Below are 21,108 nucleotides of genomic sequence, written 5' to 3' on the forward strand. Positions count from 1 at the left end.
GCGGCACGCACGTCGTGCGCAGCAGCCTGGCCAGCAGCGAGCCGCGCGGCCCGTGGCAGCGGAAGAGGTGTCTGAGCGAGGACGGCGGCACATCGGCGCTGAGCACGAGGTAGAAGGCTGCAAAGAAGCACTGGAAGGTGATGTGCAGGAATTCCAGGGGGGCGGCACTCCCGGGCACCACGCTTTGCGCGCGCACCAGGAAACCGAGGGCAACGTCGTCCCCGTCGACGTGCGCCGCCTGCAGCTGCCCGGCTGAGAACACGTAGCAGCACTGGCCCAGGCCCCAAAGTGCCAGCCGGCCCAGGTGCAGGAGGGTGGGAAGCCGGCCTCGAAGCAGCCCGGGCCCCAGGCTGCGCGGGCCCGAGTCGGGCGGGGAGGCCCGCAGCAGAAAATGCTGCAGGATCAGCAGGTACATCTCCGTGGTGGTCTTTGGGGTCCCTCCGCCATGCAGCAACAGTTCCTGGTGGCACTTGGACACCATCCACGTGACAACAGGAAGGTGGCATAAGCCATGCAGGGCTGAGGTGGCTCTGAGCATGCGCACGAGGCGGTCAGCCACGCCCGGCTCACGGTGGCGCTTCCTCAGGTACAGTTCGATGCCCTCTTCCGAGAAGCCCTTCAGGTTGAGTTCCAGGCACAGGTACTTCCTGAGGAAAGCCGACACCGCGTCAGGACGGCTGGTCAACACCTTGCGGGCATTCTTTAGCAGGTTGCCCTGCAGAAGGTTGAACAGCAGATTCGGGACAGACGTGGGGTCGGTGGGAGAGCAGTGGCGCTCGCGATCTGTGAACCTGAACCTGAACTCGTCGAAGCCATCGAAGGTTAAAAGGACGCGGTTGGGGTGGTCAAGGAGGAACTGGAAGATGTCCTGGTGGCCAGCGTCGGGCCAACAGCAGTGTTCGAAGAGCAGAGTCTGCACGGACAACGGCTTTGCCACACACTGCAGCTGCCGGCAGCTGAATGGGAAGACGAAGAGAAATTCCTGGAAGTGGCTCCCCGAGGCCCACAGCAAGTGCACCCGCTGCAGCAAGGTGCTCTTGCCGCTGCCCGCCTCACCCACCACCAGCACAGTGTCAGCGTCTTCGTTGAGGTGGGCGCGGGTGCTGAAGAGTTCCTCCAGGCCCAGGGTAGCAGGGCTTTTAGGTGGGGGTCCAGCCACGCCCACCTCTGTCCTGATCTCCAGAACATTCTCTGTGTATATTTCCTCCAGGCAAAGATTCTCTGCCCCATCATACGTGCTCAGGAAGCGAGACTGAGCAGATATCGTGGTCCTCAGCTTGGACATATACTTCTTGCATGCGGCATCTGGAAGAAGAGGCAAATGAGGCAGGATCGTGGGGAAGACGCACTTGGACAGAGCAGGTGCTTGGGGGAATGTGATGTTCTGCATGGAGAGAATAGCCAGGGTGTCCCAGTCCTGACTGTCCACTTGCAAGCTACCAGCTTTGATGGCAGTCATGTAACCTTCCTAAGCCTGGGTTTCCTCCCCTGTGAAGTGGGAAAATGGTGGTCCCTACTTCATAGGGTTTATATGGATCAATTAAGATAATTCAAATCAAGTGCCTCATTCTGTGTCCAGCACAAAATGCTCAAAAGATATTAGTGAGTGGTATTATTATCACTGACATCAGGAAGATCTGCAGATTAGAAGGAGCATTGGGCTGGGATCCAAAGACCGGCATTCCAATGCCTGTCCCGCCATATTGGTTAGATAGCCTTAGATGAGCCTCTTTACCACTCAACTTCGGCTGTTTCTAAAGAGAAACAACATTTAAGAGCCTAGAAGCCCGGGTTCTGAAGTCAGATACACCTGAATTTAAAAGCTGGGTCCACCATTAGTTTGCACAAGCCCCTCAACCTTTCTGGCCTGGATATACTTATCCCTAGAATTAGGGACAATCCATACCTTGAAGGATTGTTATAGGAGGAAATGAGATAAAATAGAGTTTAGAAGAATGTCTGACATATGACAAATTCCCAGAAGATGTTACTGGTAGGCAGCACCCATGTCCTACTCCCTACAATCTGTGAACACGTTACTACTACACTTGCTAAAAAGGGACTAGCCAGGAATGCCTGGGTGGCTCAGTACGTTGAGCATCCAACTCTTGATTTCACCTCTGGTCATGATCCCAGGGTCATGGGATGGAGCCACGGTGAGCATGGAGCCTGCTTGAGATATTCTCTCTCCCTTACTCTCTCTCTCCCTCAAATAAACAAATAAAATAAATCAAATCAAATTTAAGAAGGACTCGATAAATGTGACTGAACTAAAGACATTGAGATGGGGAGATTATTGTGAATGATCAAGTGGACCTAGCACTGAATGGTCTCAGGGTCACTAGGGTGCTTGGGTCAAGCACATGGATGAGATTCTTTCATCAAGATTCACTTCCCCATCCTCTTCGTGGGCCCTCCGCAACACAGGGTGTGCCCACAGGGCTGCTGCTTTTCCTTTACTATCCCAGCAACCAATGTGAACAAGCCATTTCCTGTCTCAGGGGGTAGTTCCCTTTTAGGGAATGAGGAAGGGGTGGTCCAGAGCCTCCCCACAGTGGGGAGACCTTACAGCATCATGGCCTCACTGCTCCCAACCCAATACTGGCCCAACTGTTCTCAACTCAAAAGCAAACAAGTAATTCTCACAGAGCACTCTTGCTAACGCTGGATTTGTGCATCCAATGAGATGTCCTGCATCTGTGTTTCCTCTTCTTCTCCCAGAGCTGATGACCATCGTTGCTCTCAATGCCCTTTGGATATACCAGGAGCACAGAATGGATACCATAAGATCTACACCTTTTTCTCTAATACCCTGATTCCCAATGCAGGTTTTCCAGCCACCAACAATATAAAATTCTCCAGGGTGGAAAAAAAAAAAACAGTATCTCTCATTCTAAACACAAATGCATGTCAATCATCAACTTCAGAATTGTCACCCTAGGGGATCTTGCACCATCTCATGGTGTTAAAATGCATGAAAGCCGGCTGTGCTTGGTGATATCAACAGCACACATTAACCAAGGGCCAACCAGGGCACCATGCTCTGTGTTGAGCAGGTGTCTGTGTTCCGTTCTCCGAGGAGACGGGGCACGCAGAGATGCCAAAACACAGGCTTCGACCTTCCTTCCCATAGGCATGCTCCCTGCCAGGAGGGTAGAGCCCCAGGGTGATAAACCTCTGCTAGCACCACCCATGGTTCGGTGGGGGGGCGGGGGGGTGCCCTCACGGCCAACTAGCGATCCCTACAGGTGATATGGGAACAAGACAGGCCAGGCTTGCGTCCTCTCTTTACAACTGACAATCTATTCTCCAGAGAAAAGGGAAGGCATCGTTGGAGACAATGTAAAACCAGACCCCCCCCTTCCCACCCAGTCCCTTGCCCTCCTTGCCCCAGTCCTCACACCTGTAAAGCGGGAAACATAACAGCTATTTCTCCAGATTGCTGCAAACAAAGAACCTGGGAGGACACCGGTGGGGGGCCGGGGGGGAGGTATCCGAGTCCCTCCTGTCCCTGAGTTGGGTTGGTGACCCAGGTGCAACGAGAGATCCCACTCGGTCCTTGGGTTTCTGATGGTGAGTAGCTAAATTGCAGAAATCAAGAGACAACAGCACTATCTCAAAAGTGTATCCTTTTCAGGGCAGACAAGAAGACTCTTGCCAGCACGGGACACCTGTTTTTGCTACAATGTGAGGTAGCTCCAGTTATCACGGGGCAGCTCAGGAATAGAAGCCAACCCTACATCACACGTGGTTGCCTTTCACTCTTCCCAGCAGCTCAATGAGCCAGCAGTGGTGGGATCCTTGAAATTGGGAAACTGAGTCTTAGGGAGGTCTGCACACCCAGTGAGTAGAATTCTAACGGACATGTCTCGCTCTGGAGTTTCGCTCTGAACCTTGAACCTGTACAGCCTTTCTTTCCCATGCTGGTCAACTGAGAAGAACATATATATATATATATATACCTCTGAAAGGCAGGGCCAACGGGGAGGGCAGTTCCTGGACGTGTCGTAGAAGGAAGGCAGCCAGCCCATTCGCCTTCACTGTTGCAAGATCCAGCAGCCTTCGTGCCTGTGGGGAAAGCAAAAGTCAATGTCTTTCCAGAAAGGCTGACGTAGAGGTGTGTGAAGGTTTCCACAGATTACTACAATCGCATAGACATCTCTCTCCCACCACGATAAAAGGCCAGAAAAATAGCCAAATAGCAAGATGAGTTTGAAGAGGTCACTATGGTATTATGTGGCAAAGAGAATGCTTGAGCGCACACACACAATCTGGCTCCCACTACGGGTGAGTTACTTAAAAGAATGGGGGGTGGGAAGACATAAATCCATAAACCTGCAAGGACAGGAAAGACAATTCTACAAATCATTTGGAAGAGAGGTGATTTCATGGAGCCCTGGGGCTTGGAATCCCATCTCTGAGCACGACCGCCCACATTGTCATCGCCGACGGGAACCGCCCCCCCCACCTCAGCCAGCCTCATCTGAAGCTACCTACCGCCACCCCTGTCCCATAAACACCTCCGTCTCAACCCGCCTAAGACGAAACCCCTAATCTACACCCACCCCCAAACCTGCAGCCTTCCTCCTGCCAGCTAATGTCAACCCCATCCTGCCGTTGCTCAGCCCCAGTCTTCCAGAATCAGCCTGGAAGCCCCTCCTCTGCAATCGTCCAGCAAATTCTGTTGGCTTAAGAGCATACCCAGAACAACACAACAGAAGTACGACACAAGACACCGATGCGGGATGGATTGGTAAGTTTGAGTCTTCCGAGAGCACATTTTTTTAAGTAAAAAGAAATAAATGAAAAGAATTTTAATCATATCTCTCATTTAGCCCAATACAGACAGGATATTACCAACTCAACATGTAATCAATATAAAACATTACTGAGATACGTTACATCCCTTCTTTCACATTAGGTCTTCAGAACAGAACCCCGTGTGGACCCGCCACACCTCAAGGGCTGTGCAGCTGCATGTGGCCAGTGGCTACCACATGGACGCACAGCTAGAGAGCCCACCACTCCTCATCACCTCCTCTCTGTCCCCATCCAAGCCACCACCACGGCTGACCTGGAAAACAGCAAAGGCTACTTACCTGGTGTCCCTGCTTCTGTCCCTGTCCCCGTAATCTGTTCTCAACACCACAGTCAAAGTGTTAATCTTTAAAAATAAAAGCCAGATCATAGGTCTCCTGCTACAAATGCCCCAACAATTCCCCTATTTTCTCAGAGTAAAAGCCCAAGTGCAGGGTGCCTGAGTGGCTCAGTTGGTTGAGCGTCCGACTCTTGATTTCAGCTTAGATCATGATCCCAGGGTTGTGGGATTGAGCCTCATGTCAGGCTCTGTGCTAGGTATGGAGCCTGCTTGAGATTCTCTCCCTCTCTCTCTCTCTCTCTCTCTCTCTCTCTCTCTCTCTCTCTCTATCTCTCTCCATTTCTCTCTCTCCCTTGGTCCCCCTCCTGCTTGTGCAGTCCCCCCCATATATATATGGTTTAAGAAAAGAAAAGCCCAGGGTCATCTGGGTGGCTCAGTTAGTTGAGCATCCAACTTCAGCTCAGGTCATAATCTCGCAGTTCATGGGTTTGAGTCCCACATCAGGCTCTGTGCTGACAGCTCAGAGCATAGGCCTGCTTCAGATTCTGTGTCTCCCTCCCTCTGCCCCTCCCCGCCCACGCTCTGTCTCTCTCTCTCTCTCTCAAAAATAAACATTAAAAATATTTTTTTAACCCCAAGTTAAACAGTAATCCACAAAGCTCCAAACAGACGAAAGCATGTCTGTGACCACCAGGACCCTGCTTACTTCTCTGATCTTACCTCTTAGTGCTCCAACCCCTGTTCATTGCACTCGACACCAGCACTGGGTTTTCTAGAAATACCAAGCGTGCTCCCACCTCTGACAGCCTTTGCCAGGGCTGTCCCCTCCTCCAGCTATCCACCTGACACATTCCCTCGCCTCCTTTAGGGCTTCACTCAAATATCACCTCCTCCGTGAGAACTCCCTGACCACTCTATTTAAAATGCAAGCACTCCCCCGACCCCCTGCAACCCTGAACCCTCGAACACACTCCACGGATCTTCCACACATCACCGCCCAGCAGGCTCTGCTGTTCACCTCCTTTTGCGTGTCATCCATCTCCCTGCACTGGAAGGTGAGTATTTCCAGGACAAGGATTTCTGTCTATTTTGTTCACTGTATATCCTCAACACCTAGAACAGTGCCTGGCACAGAGCCTGCAGTTAAGGACTTGCCAAATGAATAAATAGGAATAGACTCAGAAGAGCCCAGAAGGCCAAATCCTAAGACAACAATGGGCAGGATGAAAAGCACACAATGTACATCTCAGAATCTGCAAAGGTCTCTGGAATTAAGACGTTCAGGCACAGGGGCGCCTTGGTGGCTCAGTCAGTTAAGCATCCAACTCTTGATTTTGGCTCAGGTCATGATCTCACAGTTCGTGAGTTCAAGCCCCAAGTCGGGTTCTGCGCTGACAGCACAGAGCCTGCTTGGGATTCCCTAGCTCCCTCTCTCTCTGCCTCTACCCCACTTGCTCTCTATCTCTCTCAAAAATAAATAAAAATAAATAAATAACAAACTTAAAAAATTTTTTTCATGTAAAAAAAAGCATCATGTACTTGAGAACCAAAGGAAATGGTCAAATTACGAAGGGCTGAGCCAAAGTGGTTTATAAAACAGATCTCCAATTCCTTTTACCCACTCCAAGTCAGGCAGCAACATGCCATGGCAAAGTGTGGAGATACGTATTCTGGAAAGGCTAAAACAGGGTCCCTGGACCAGGAAGCACCAGATACAATAAAGGAAGGAGGTTTAAATGACCATGTACAAAATGAGTATTGAATGCTGAGACCTCTCCCCAGCACTGTCACTACCCAGTCCTCTTACTCATTGGGTTCCCACAACCCTGGCGGTCAGTCCTTAACCTCCAGGCAGGAGATCTGTAACGTCTACACCGGTAACTTGACCAACCTAGTAGGAAAAGTTTCAAGATACAAATACCACCACTTCCCAAAATGTCTACAGTGAAACTCAAGTTGGACAAGTATCATCTGAATCCTCTGAGTTTCCAGTAAGTTTTAGGGCCTATTTCAATCATGAGCAGACAACTAAGGATCATCAGATGCCTAAAGAAAGCATCTAATATGGGAGATTGAGCCCACATAAGTGGAGAAGGGAAAAGCAACTTGTAGGATGAAAAGATTATGCAGGGTTAAAAAAATCTACCTCCCACAAAACCAACAACAACAATAACAAAAACCACACTATCATTTTGATCCTTAAGTAAGACAAGAAATTGTATCCATAAAACAAAAACAGGATGCTATAGTAAGAAACATTTATAAATAGCTCTTGGAAATTAAAAGTGATAGCAAAAAAAAATGCAACGCTTTAAGATAAGTTGAAGAAAATATCATGGGGGAAGTAGTGCAAAAGGATGGAGAGATGGGAAACAGAAAAGAAGGAGGAGAAAATTAGGGGATGAGTCCAGGAGTCCCAAAATTTAAATAGTAGTTCCATAAAGAGAGGAGAGAGAAAACAGACAGAAATCATCAATGAAGTAATCAAAAAAATGAAGACATGACTTTTCAAGTTCAAAGTGCCCCTTGAGTGTCCAGCACAGTATGCAAAAAACACTAAGGCACATCATTGTGAAATTTCAGAATGTTAGGGGCCAAAAGAAAATTTTACATGCTTCCAGAAGGAGTTATGGGATAGTTTTGGAATTCTAGCAATTCTTTTCTGGAAGACAGCAGATAAGGAAGTAATTACCTCCAAATTCTGGAGAAAACTGACGGCCAACTCAGAATTTTATACCCAGACAAATTACTGATCAAGTATGAGGGAAGAGCTTAAAATTTAACTCTTATATACTCATTTTAAAGCAGAGGGAATATCTGATCTCCCAGAATCAAACAAACCAATAAAAAAAAGCTTAAAATTTAATTCTTACATACTCATTTTAAAGCAGAGGGGAGATCTGATCTCCCAGAATCAAACAAACCAAGAAAAAGGAAGACACGGTATTCAGGATATAGGAAAATCAACACAAGAGGACGATAAAGGGAAATCTCAGGATGATGTCTCTGTACGCTCCTCTGTAAGCAGAGGAGCATTAGGCAAGGCAGTGTGACTCAAGACTCACACATGATGAGGGCAATTATATCCCAGATGTCCAGGCAGGCCTGGCTCCAATCCTTATCTATATGTGGCATGGCCATACCACAGGCTAATATCATTCTTTCTCTCAACCCCTATTGCCTGGGTCAGCTAACACCCATGTCACCCCACAGAAGTGTTTGGCCTTGCCCTATTCCTGGGAGCTGGAAGAGCCTTTGACAAGCTTACAGCCGAACCTACAGAGAGCCCACTTCCTCTGACCATATTCCTGCTGGACATCTGGACCCTGACTCACCTGCCCCACCAGATCATCCAGCTGTGGTGAATCCTATATTTCTCAGGACTCACCAATGACCTTGCCCACTGACTTCTTAGCAGGAGCCCATATAAACCTGAGAAGGGAAAGCCACACCATGTTCCTGAGACCCTGTTGAGTTGGGAGCCTGCATCCAAGAAGGTGAGGCAGCACTACCCTTTCCGGACAGCACTACACATGCGCTTGCTATGCATTTTTCAAAAAAAAAAAAAAAAAAAAAAAAAAAAACACTGTTTGGAGAATTATTGCATAAGGTGTGAAAACTATAAAGAAAAGCAAAGAATTGAATTAACGCAGAAGTCAGGCTAGTGTCGCCATTGAGGAAAGTACAAGTAACATTCTATGCCTTCACGTGGGTGGTGGGAACGTGTTTATACCGCAGTATAGGGCACTATATGTTTCTCTACAGGTGTGCTACATTTTCCCAAGTTCAAGGTGTTGGAGTTAATATTGTAAAAGAGTCAAGCAATTCAGTCGGACACCCTGGCCCTAGCCACCTCAGCAGGTGCACCGGTCAGATGGATAGCTGGTTTTACAGCCTCAGGTTTGCTAACAACTGTTATGTCCACCTGTGCGAGTTCACCCCACGAAGCCCCATATTTCATGTCAGAGAGAAAAGATCATAAGCTCAGGAGACAGCCAGGCCTGGATTCAAACTCTAGCTGGGCCTCTTTTCAAATAGGTGGTTTGGACAGCAGTGTTCATTGTGAAGGAACAGGATAGCCAACACTACACCCTTGGAAGGTGGCAGTGTGTCTTAGAGAGAATATATATATAGAGGCTAAAGACAGTCCCTGGCGCATGATGGGCACTCAGTAAATAGGAGCGGTGGGTATTTTAGGGATATGGTTCTTTAACTTACATTTTGATTCATTCCATAGCATTTTTCAGTCCCCAACCTGTCAATCCATGACAACCGCCTCTTTATAGGAAACTAAGGGCAGTTTATGAGAGTATCCAAGGAGACATACTAGTATATGGATTGAGGAGATGTGTTAGTTGGACACGCCACAAGCACCACCCACACTGAATCAGAAATTCAGCCGCTGAAGGAAAGCCACCAAGTTCAAGAACCATCGAATTCCAGGCCTGGAAACAGGCTCAGAGAGAACTGGATTCTAAAACCTCCAACCTCACTCAGGCAGCCCAGTCCGTTCGTGAACTCCCACCACCCGCAGATCTCTTGTCGGCCACGTCCCCAGCTCAGGCCCGGCCCTCCCCGCTTCTGCTGCCCACATAGCCCTTTCCTCAGATGGAGTCTTAGCTTGCTAAAATGCCGCCTTTCTTCTTCCAAATATTAGCATTTAAGGTTACAAATTTCCTTCTATGTTCTGCTCTCACAGTCTCCCATACTTTTTTATAAATCAGAATCTCATTATTGTTTGGTTCTGAATATTTTCTGATTTCCATTATCATTTCTTCTTTGGCCCATGAGTTATCTTATTTTCGTTGTCGTCAATCCAATGACCTCCTCTCTTAGTGCCCTGTCTTCTCTAGACCTGAGGCTCACCTCTCTAAACCCGCCAGGGCATCCAGACCAGACCACGCTGTTGAACACTCCATCAAAAATGACAAAACACCATTCCTTAACTTCCCGTGGGGGTTGATTTGATCCCCTCAGCAGATCACAAGAGACACCCAGGTAGGTGCAACAACTTTGCGCAGGGGCCATGCTAATCTTCTCTGTATCATGCCAATTTTAGTATATGTGCTGCCGAAGCGAGCCCTAGGTGCAACAACTAACAAGTCTTCTGCAATCCCCACAGGGCCAGGATCAAGGAGCTGGCACTCAGGGTACAGTTGTAGGTTTCATGTGCACTAAGCAGTAACAGGAGGGGACCACAGCACATCTGCTCTGTAAATACTCAGCCACCTTGAGCAAGCTTTAAAACAGTCTTCAGGACAGACTGGCTTATCTGATCAGTCTTAACCACTTACCTAAATGCCAGATACATTTTTTAAAGTCAAATAAAAACTACAAAGTCCCCCAATACAGCCCATCCTAAAGCTACAATTCACCTCCAATGCATCAAAAGCCCATGTACTTCATCAACAAATTTTTACTGAGTGCCTATTTATTGAAACCAATAAGATTTAAGAATCTGACACATAGGGGGCGCCTAGGTAGCTCAGTCGGTTGAGCATCTGGCTTTGGCTCAGGTCATGATCTCACGGTTCATGGGTTCGAGCCCCACGTCAAGCTCTGTGCTGACAGCTAGCTCAGAGCCTGGAGCCTGTCTTCAGATCCTGTGACTCCTTCTCTCTCTCTGATCCTCCCTGCTTGCGCTGTCTCTCTCTCTCTCTCTCTCAAAAAAATAAATAAAAACATTAAAAAATTTTTAATAAAAAAATAAATAAAAGAATCTGACACATAATAGGCATCTACATACATTCTGGCCAAATAAACGAATGAATAAATTAACAATGAGCAAACAAGTCAAGGTACTAGGTCCAACATGGCACTTTCCTGCCATCAAACTCCTTTTCTGGGCATCAATTTTCCAATATATCAAATGGGACGTCAGCTACTGTTCTGTCTGGATCACAAGAGCCCTGAGGGTCACTGTTTGGAGAAAAGGGAATAAAGAGTCTCCAAACTACCCAACAGGCACTCTTCTGGTCTCACGGAATGGCATCCTCAGAGGGAGTTACACCCTGACTCTGAATATCTGTGAGCCAATGCAAGTTCGTATCAGAAATCCAGAGTCGACATTTACACTACATTAGCCCCCAAAAGTCTTCTATTAATAATTAATAATTACATATTAAATTATATACTAAACACAACATAATAATTATTAAACACAGATACAATTTAACGAATTTTCGTGATCTGTTGAGCTGTTGATTTAAGAGAGCAAAAAAGCATGTGAGTACAGAATATCATTGATGATAGAACTGATAGCCATCAGTGGAAATGAGTGGTGTCTATGTGCTAGACATTGTTCTAAGCATTATACAAATCAACTCAGTGACTTCTCCCGAGAACTCTGCTCATCCTTTAGGTGACGAAAGGAGACAGGGGAGGTTAAGGATAGAGAGTTCCCATAGAGAAGCCCAACATCACAGAAAGCAGGCCCTGGCCACCTTCTACCTGCCTGGCTACCTGGTTAGGGAGAATCCCATCACCGCTTTCTCCCCATAGGGTGAACTCCACAAAGACAAATTAGTCTTGGTGACTAAACAGTCTTTTCCTCTGAATTCCGATTACCCAAAACGGAAGTGCCTTACCCTCTGGGATGACGTGAAAACAGGCAGCCTGATTTCATCACATTCATACTGGCTGATGAAACCTCGCTCCTGCACCAGGTCCAGCACGCCTTCCACGTGGCTGTACAGTCTCCTGACGATGGCTGGCCGGTGACTCTGCAGGTCGCGGGCTGGGTGGGGTGAGTGGGGATCCCAGTGGCAGGAGAGCTCCGGACCCTGACGGTCGGCCTGGGCCTCCCGGACAGCTGCAATGAGCTGTTCACAGCCCCAAGCACCCTTATTCCAGACAGTGTCCAGGAGGCGCCTGGCCAAGTGGGAGAGGGGCTGGCCCAGGAGGCTGAGGCCCTCGTAGTCCTCCCAGGAGAGGACCTCCCAGGACAGCAGCCAGTCCAGGATGCTCTCGAAGCCCTCCAGGGACCCCGAGACCAGCAGCCCCACCAGCTGGCTCCTCCGGGCCTGGAACCCTTCCTGCGTGCACATCTCATAACCTGGGAAGGAGAGTGAGATCAGTACAGGACTCCTGCGGAAGCAGGGGGAGGGAGCCGAGAGGGCCAGTCAGCTCCACCCCAAGTCCCGGAAGGCCACAGACCTACTCAGAATTACCCAGTCCAAGCTCTCCCTTATACAGATGCACAGACAGAGGCCCAGAGAAGGCAAGAAATTGGCTCGAGGTCCCACAGAGAGTTTGAAGCAGCCAGGAGTTAAATCAACACTCCTGGTTTCCACATCTGCACTTCATCCCTCTCCAAGACATTTAGTGAGGCTCGCACGGATAGGACACGCCATGTTCCCAGAGGATCTGGAAATTAACTCTCTTTGGGACCTTATGAGAGGGCTCTCCCCTGCCGGTTGACTTCAGGCTGACAGCCGTGCTCTCTCCAGTAACAGCTAATACCTACTAAGCACATGCAAGATGCTGGCCCCATTCTAAGTGCTTTCACATGCGAATTCATTTCACCTTCCCAGACACTCTGAAGGAGGTGCTGTGATCAGCCCCATTTTACAGATGAAGAAACTGAGGCACAGAGAGGCCAAGTGATGTGTACAAGAATTCACAGGCATATGAGGCAGGGCTGGGGTTTGAACGTAAGCAGTGCAATTCCAGAAAGCATGCCTTCAGTCCCCTCCATATCTGGGTGGCCCAGGGGCCTGAGCCCACACCTGGGAGCTAACCCACTGCGATCCCAAGGGACAGACCAGACTATTGCTGCAAAGATCTCAACCCAGGGATGCCTGGGTGGCTCAGTCAGTAAGTGTCGACTCGATTTCAGCTCAGGTCACGATCTCAAGGGTTCATGAGTTCAAGCCTAGCATCGACCTCTGTGCTGACAGGGTGGAGCCTGCTCAGGACTCTCTCCCCCTCTGTCTGCCCCTCCCCTGCTCACGCATGCATGCCCACTCAAATAAATAAACTTAAAAAATAAATAAACTTTAAAAAAAATTTCAGGGGCACCTGAGTGGCTCAGTGGTTACGCGTCTGACTTCAGCTCAGGTCATGATCTCACAGTTCGTGAGTTCGAGCCCCATGTCAAGCTCTGTGCTGACAGCTCAGAGCCTGGAGCCTGCTTCAGATTCTGCGTCTCCCTCTCTTTCTCTGCCCCTCTCCCACTAGCGCTTGCTCTCTCTCTTTCTCTCTCTCAAAAATAAACATTAAAAAAGAAAAGAAAAGAAAAAACAACCTGAGCCCAGGTGAAGCAAAACTCAGAGCGCACACTAAGTCACTTCAAAGTCTAGGAGAGCTAGGACCCCAGTGATCACCACCCCCTTCCCGACTGCCCCCAGGCCCTCCCTTCCCTCTCTCCCCCACCGCCCTTTACATGCTGTTGCCTCTGTCAGTGGCTTGCTCTGGGCTCAGCCTTCAGACTCTGGGTTCTGGGAATCTCGGGGGAAGCCCTTTCTCCAAGCCTGGGGCCCTGGGAGGGTCCTCAAGCAGCAGAGAAAATCTCTGAGCGGCTCCACTGTGCGACTGTCACAGGGACCAGGGACGTGGACTGGTACGGTGCCCAGAGAAAGTGAAAGGGAAAGGAAAAAAGAAGGGCAACACCTCCTTGTTTTTACAAAACAGAGACATTCTGGGATACTCAAGGGAGCAGACGCCAAGGTGCTTAGAGATTTTGCAGCTCTCCTCGTTACTGTTTATGTGCCTCTCCTTCCTGGCCAGAGCAGAAGCCTGGGTCTTACTCATCCTGGCATCCGCCAGCCTGGCACAGGGCTGAGCCCCAGGGAGGCGCGGGGGACGGTGGGGTGATGCGCGTGAATCAAAACCTCACTGAGGAAGGGGAGGGGCTGGAACATTCTATGCTCGTCCACATATGCCAGCCAAAGGAAGGAAAAGGAGACGTCTCCAACTCGGACTGCCGCCAACACTTAGGATGGAAGCCTGGGGCTGGCCAGAGGAGGAAACTGAGGCAGCAAGGCCACCTGCGTGTCCGGGAGCTCGCGAGGGCATTCCCAGTACAGAGGCTGCTGGAAGTCAGGAACTGAAAGAGTTCTCTCTGGACACGCAGGCCTCCACCCTGTGTCCACTGCCAAGCAGAGAGGAGTCAGGAGGGTAGAGACGGGGAGCAGGGAGAGGAGAGAGGGACGGGTAGGAAGAGGTCTGGGCTTGGTTGGCCCCAGCGTGGCTCTCAGCTGCGGAAACGCCAGCCCCACCACATCCCTGTCCGGGACCTGGGACAAAGAACCAGAGAACATTTCTGGGAAAAGCCCAGAAATGGGGTGGGCACGCTCCCTCTGACCTGATGCCCGGAGGGCATGCGCAGCCAGGAATTTAAAACACTGCACAGTTAACGTGAGACCTGGCTCTCCCTGCTCCTCTTACCCAGAGGATGCCTGAGGACGGCCAGCAGCTCCTCCTCGAGACCACCCTCTCCCTCTTCAGAGATCATTAGGCTTGGTGGAGTGGGCACAGCCAAGTCACCTGTGGGCAGGCCTTGGGCATGAAGGCAAAGGCAGGTCTAGATTCACCCGCAGACCCTCCCCTCCCACGGAAATCCTGAAAGGATGGTCTAGAGGCCAGAGCTGGCCAAGCCGCTATGCAGAACTAGAAAATTCTCCCCGGTTCTGGTGTGAAGCCCTGTACATCCACCATAACCTGCACTGAGACACTCCCCCCACCACGCACACCCCCAGTGGCGCTTGCCCCCAAGGGGACAAGCAGGGGCCCCTCCCAAACATACCAAGAATGCTTGAACCACACACATCCAAGTGGTGACATCAAGGATCTGTGAACACCAGGAGGGAGAGGCAGGCCCCAGCCCAAAGGGTGGGGGCTCTGCCCCACTGCCCCCAGCAGCAGCTGGAAAGTCCCAACTCTTCCCTGGCCTTCTTCCAGAAACCTCGGAGCAGGAAGAATCCCCAGGGATCAATTTGGTCAGATCCCTGTCTCTGAACAGGCATTGTCCTTTCTCACTGTAAACATCCAGTGGGAAAACCTGGCCCTGTCACTGTCTTCAAATAACCAGCTCAGGAAGTTCTTCATCATGTCTGACTTAAGTTTCTCCTGCTTTTGCTTAAATTGGGAGCAAGAGAAAGCAGACGACCAGTCATCCCTCGTTCCATAAAAACCGTCCCTAAAATCTTGCTTCTTGCCCTCTTTTCACCTGTTCAGACTTCCCCTTCGAACTAACTAGATCTTTCTCTATTGTCTTTTCTTCTCTACTTGAGTTACTGCAACTTTGGAGTCCTTACAGTCTACCCTTGAGGAAGGTGAGGCCCAGGCAAAGAAAAGAGGCATGAAACAGAGAGTCAGGTGAAAGGGGCAACCCACAGGGGCCCTCCCTTACCCCCCAGCCCAGGCCCAGGCCCAAGCCCTGACACCTCCTTCCTCCCCGAGACCGCAGCCTGCCCACTTTCTCTGGAGCTCTAAGCCTGCTGATTCGCTTAAGGGCTGAAATCTCAGCCCACTGGCCCCTGCAGACAAGAGAGGGAGGGAGGCCCAGGGAAGTCAAATGCTCAGCTGGGCCCAAGCCTTCCCCGGGGCACTGGACCCAGCCCTGCCCCTCCCGCCGCCCTCTTCCATTCCGCCCCCTTCCCGGAGCCTCTCTCTGGGGGACCATTTCCCACCTGCACAGAGACTGTAGTCTCTCCCTCTCTTCCTCGTCGGCTTCACTCCTTTTCTCTGACTCCCTTCAGAGCAGGAGTCTTTGTCTGTTGTCTGTACTGCTCTCAACCCCTCCCCTCCCATGCCCTCCAGGCACATCGTCCCGGCCCCCCAGATGGCCACCAGTGTCATGCACTTGCTGGGCTGGCAGCCCTGGACCAGCTGGCTCTGCAAAGGCATCTATCAGAATGCTCTCCCTCTCTCTCTCTCTTTCTCTCTGTCTCCTTGAAACACTCTTCCAACTCTGACTTCTCCTCCCATCCTACTGGCCGCTCCTTCTGTCTCGTTGGCTACTTCCTGATGCCGGGAGCCCGGACCCCCAGAGTGAGGTCTCTCTCCTCTGTGCCACTCTCTCCCTAAGTGAGCTCACCGGCTCTTCCAGCTTTAAATGCCAGCCCCGCATTTTCTGGCTCCAACCTGCCCATTAAACTTACCCAACTGCTGAATGGGCATCTCACACATGATCAGCATCAACGAGCACTCCAGATCCCCTAGACGGCTCCCATCTCATGTGACCGCGGCACCGACCTTCCAGTCCCCCAGGCTGGACACCTCCGACTCATCCTTGAACCTATCTTTCTTTCCTAACCAGATCCTCCTGACGCTACCTTCAAACTAGACCTCAAATCGGAAAATCTGGTATTTTCCATCACCCTCTATACCACCGTACAAACCTCCAGGGTCCCTCACCTCCCCAAGTCTGACTTAGTCTGCTAACTCCTGAGTCAGAGCAAGTGACTCCTCCCTTCCAAGTCCTCCAGTGGGTGCCAATGCCCTCCGGGTCAAAACTGAAGTCCTCACAGTGGCCATCAAGGCCGGATGTAACAGACGCCCCCCCCTCACCTCTCTGTACTCATCTCCTACTAATGCCCCACGGGCTCCTCACCCACCCTGCTCCAGCCACACAGACCTCTTCCTTGTTCCCAGAACAAGCTGGACCTGCTCCCACCAGGCATGCCTCTACCTGAGGGCCTTTGCACATGCTCTGTGCTCTTCCCTCCACAGGTGTGCTGTCCTTCCCATCAGATATTCACAAAGCTCACCCTTCACCTCCTTCAAGGCTTGCTCAGCGGCCACCACCTCAGAGAGGCCCTCCCTGATTATGCTATATAAAATTCCAAGACCCAACTCCAGCCCTCATTCCCTGTGCCTGCTTTGCTTCTCTCCACAGCCCCTCTCACTGCCTGATACATCACGGATGTACTTACTTGATTGCTATCCTCCTCATTTCTAAAATACAAACTCCATGAGGGCAGGGAGTTTTGTCTGATTCTTTTTTTTTTTTTACTGCTATAGCCGCAGTGTCTCACCCAGTGTATCAATAAAGATCATCTGAATGAACAAAAGAATGAATTTACTCTGGGGTGCTGGGTGGCTTAGTTGGCTAAGGGTCCCACTCTTGATTTGGGCTCAGGTCATGATCTTGTGGTTCATGGGTTCAAGCCCCACATAGGGCTCTGCCCTCTCTCTTTCCCTCTCTCTCCGCCTCTCCCCCACTCATGCTTTTTTTCTCTGTTTCAAAATAAATAAATAAACTTAAAAAAAATAAAAAGAATGACTTTATTCTGCATGGTTCCAGGAGGCAGAAGTGAAACCAAGCAGTGGAAATCTGCAAGTCATAGATTTTAGCCAGTTGTAATGACAGTTGCAGGGCACCGAGCGAGCACCTCATAAGTCACTGTCACTGAGCACACCAAGCACAGGTGTCTTGCACTGGTTGGAAGGGGGAGGGAGGGCCAGACAGGGGTCCCTTCCAGCCTCAGATCCCAAACTGATGAAGTGAATCTGAGTGACCAACAAAGACAGGAGCATGGAGGCAATGGGAATGTCACTCTGGTCTTCACCAAGGGGACAGATGACATGGCAGACAAGACCAGCTCATAGGGAGATGGAGGCCACCAGAGGAACAAGCCTATGGGCTCAGAAAGAGGGAAAGAAGCCAAGAGCAGACACACAGCCAGGATCCAGCTGAGGGAGGCCCTCCAACTAGCACCAGCTGGCGGCCCCCAACATGAGGACCAAAGGAGAAGACAGAGGCACACAGGATGCAAGGCTGGGCCCCCGTGCCACTCCCACCAAGGGACCCCTAAGAGTTCCAAGGCCACAAGCATGGTTAGAGATCACTCAGGCCCTCTTTCACCTCTTCCCACCTCCTCACCGGCATGCTGAAGATGGGGAAACTGAGGCCCGGAGAGAGCGTAGCCTACTTTAAGACCGGGAATCTGGCCTCCTAATTCCCAGGCCAGCCCTGTGCCTCAGGACTTATCCTGCAGGCTCTCCCTCCACTCCCATCAGGAAAGCCAGACACAACCGCTCTCCTGACAGCAAAGGCTCCGGGGCCGGAAGTTCTGCTCATGCCCCCTCTGGAGCCACTGCCCGCCAGGGGGCTCCCCTACCTCCAGACGCCCCCTTCCCTTCTACCTCCTAGTTAGACCCCGGGACTCCCAAACGGAAAACCAGGGCAACCCCTCCCCAAGCCGGGCTGGGAAGCCAGGTGTCCGTGTCCGAGGGACAGGACCCGCGGGACCCAGCCCCTCCCCGCGCTGGGGTGCTGGATACGGAACACTCACCGCGGAGCCACCTGCGCCCCAATTCCTCGGCGCGGTCTGGCCCAAAACTCCAAGCTCTGGCTCCTGCTCCCTTTCCGCTCGCCCCGCCCCTCCAGTCCGGAAGCCCCGCCCCTGCGCCCCGCCTACCCGCCCTGCCCGGTGGGCCCCGCCCCTTCTGTCCAGACGCCCCGCCCTTGCCGGCGCCGGCCTCTGAGGGCTCAGAGCTCTACCCAGATTGGGCAGGTGGGTGGGCAGGAGCAGGACCCCAGCCAAGTGGGTCCTACTGCGTGAGCCACCTTACTGCCTTTCTTTTTTTTCTTTCATTTTATTCTTTTCTTTTCTAAATAAATCCAAGTTAGTTAATATATAGCGTAATCATGGTTTCAGGAGTAGAGTTGAGTGATTCATCACTTATGTGTAACACCTAGTGCTCATCCCAACCAGGGCCCAGTGAGCCAACTTTCTGCAACAGGGAACCAGAAAGGCACTCGGGACAAGGCCCCCTCCAGACCCACACGCCCCAGATATCCTGTGGAAGGAAAAGCTAAGAAAACTGTCCCAGCCCATATTAATCCACATACCCTTTGTGTCCATAGTCAGGCCTTCATATTGTGACCTTCTAGAACAGTGTTTTCCAGAGTGTGATGGTTACATGTTAGGTGAGCTTGGACAGGGCATTTAAAGTTCCTCTTTCTTCCTTTTTCTTGCGAGCCTTCTGTTTAAGTGGAGGCAAGGGGTCTCTGATACTAATGGGGCTTGAGCTGCTCTCTCCCGGACACTGCCTGGTCCACTTGGCTCTGCGACAATCCTTAACCGGAATTTAACGGTACTGTTTTTGATTCCAGTGTAACAAATTTATCTTAGGGGCGCCTGGGTGGCTCAGTCGGTTAGGTGGTTGGGCGTCTGACTTCAGCTCAGGTCATGATCTTGTGGCTCCTGAGTTCCAGCCCTGAAACGGCCTCTGTGCTGACAGCTCAGAGCTTGGAGCCTGCTTCCAATTCTGTGTCTCCCTCTCCCTCTGCCCCTCCCCCACTGGCGTTCAGTCTCCCCCGCTGGCGTTCAGACAGTCTCTCAAAAATAAATAAAACATTTTAAAAAATATTTTTTAAATTTAAATGCAACTTTCTTAGTGAGGCCTTCTCTGACTACCCTGCGACCATGTACAACTGCGACCCCTCCCCCTGCATCCTTTTCCCTGTTTTATTTTCCGCCTTCCAGAGCCCACTTACCTACACACCGTACTATACATATTTCCTTATTTATTGTCTTTGATATCAGTCTCTCACCGCAAAGAACATGAACTCCAAGGTAACAGAAACCTTTCTGGGTTGGTTCCTGTCTTATCCCAGGGCTTAGAACAGGGCCCGAAATGCAATAAATATTTGTTAAGTACCAAAAATGATGCCATAATTGTAATAAGCAAAGAAAATGAATGAACTACCGTAGCCCCCAAAATCGCAGCCTCATAAACGTCATGTTGGGTGAAAGAATCCAGATGCAAAAGCATAATACTGTCTAATGTCATTTGTAGGAAGTTCAAAAGCAGGAACAACTAAGTGCCAGCGATAGGAGCCAGGATAGAGGTTACAACAAGGGAAGAGGTTGGAGGTAGTGACCAGGATGGGGGACCAAGGGGATTGCTGAGGTGCTAGCAATGTTCTATTTTTTTATCTGAGTGGTGGGTACATGGGTGTGAATTATTGGTGAGAACTGATCAAGCTAAACATGTATGATATTTGCATTTTCCTTTACACTTGTTATATATCAATAGAAATTTATTTTTTTATTTTTTTAATGTTTTATTCATTTTTGAGAGAGAGAGAGACCGCGTGAGCAGGGAAGGGTCGGAGAGAGAGGGAGATACAGAATCCGAAGACAGGCCCCAGGCTCTGAGCTAGCTGTCAGCACAGAGCCTGATGTGGGGCTCGAACCGATGAACCGTGAGATCATGACCTGAGCCGAAATTGGAAGCTTAACCAACTGAGCCTCCCAGGTGCACCAGAAATTTATTTTTAAAAGATGCTCCAGAGGTATGCTCTTTGGCATGGTGAGACACTGTATATATGGCTAAATTTCAAAAGTAGGGTGCCTTCCAACAAGAATGCCAAGACAAGTTAAGTGGAAAATGCCTTGTCAACAAATGGCGCTGGGAAATTTGGATAGCCACATGCAAAAGAATAAATTTGGTCCTCTCCCTCCTGTATACAAAAATTAATTCCAAATGGATCAAAGACCTAAATAAAAGAGCTAAAATATAAACCTCTTGTAGGTGCCTGGGTGGCTCAGTCAGTTGAGCTTCCGACTTCAGCTCAGGTCATGATCTCAGGGTTCATGGGTTTGAGCCTCGTGTCAGGCTCTGTGCTGATAGTTCAGAGCCTGGAGCCTGCTTCAGATTCTGTGTCTCCCTCTCTCTCTGACCCTCCCCTGCTCATGCTGTCTCTCTCAAAAATAAATAAAGCATTAAAAAAAATTTTTTAATAAAATAAAATAAAATATAAACCTCTTGGACGTATAGGTGTGAATCTTCATGATCTGTTAGGTCTCTGTGCAGCCACAGCAGTGCACCTCCCTACCCGCCGTGCACTCTGTCTGTGGCCCCAGTTTTAAAAATCCCACAGTATCAAGGTGCCTAGTTGGCTCAATCAGAGAAGCCTGTGACTCCTGACCTCTTAGTCATGAGTTTGAGCCCCACCATGGGTGTAGAGACGACTAAAAACACAAATAAATAAACTTTAAAACCCCTTTAAGAAACTTTGAGGCTGTTTTAAAAATAATTTTTATAACAATATTCAT

The 21,108-nt window shown here is 50.1% G+C and overlaps 1 protein-coding gene and 1 non-coding gene across 12 annotated transcripts in view; both read right to left on the minus strand.

Annotated features, from left to right (window-relative positions):
* The window catches only part of NOD2 (nucleotide binding oligomerization domain containing 2), a 36,372-nt gene extending 17,954 nt beyond the window's left edge, over nt 1-18,418 (minus strand). For 10 of the 11 annotated variants that reach the window (XR_003903569.1, XM_029924165.1, XM_029924163.1 and 7 more), the window contains exons 1-4: nt 18,337-18,418; nt 11,686-12,152; nt 3,963-4,068; nt 24-1,305 (exon numbers count right to left, since the gene is read on the minus strand). Coding sequence is in view for 10 of the 11 variants with exons in the window: in XM_029924165.1 (XP_029780025.1) it covers nt 24-1,305; nt 3,963-4,068; nt 11,686-12,144 (1,847 nt within the window). In the remaining variant the exon portion in view is untranslated. Of the gene's footprint in view, nt 1-23; nt 1,306-3,962; nt 4,069-11,685; nt 12,153-13,481; nt 13,635-18,336 lie in introns of those variants that run through there. The other variant, XM_029924160.1, reaches the window with a different exon arrangement.
* On the minus strand, nt 10,075-10,181 carry LOC115281303. Its single transcript, XR_003904218.1, has one exon. It is a non-coding gene; the product is annotated as a U6 spliceosomal RNA (small nuclear RNA).
* Nucleotides 18,419-21,108: the final 2,690 nt, after the last annotated feature.

This window comes from Suricata suricatta, chromosome 16 (genome assembly GCF_006229205.1).
Source record: "Suricata suricatta isolate VVHF042 chromosome 16, meerkat_22Aug2017_6uvM2_HiC, whole genome shotgun sequence".
Classification (NCBI taxonomy): Eukaryota; Metazoa; Chordata; class Mammalia; order Carnivora; family Herpestidae; genus Suricata; species Suricata suricatta.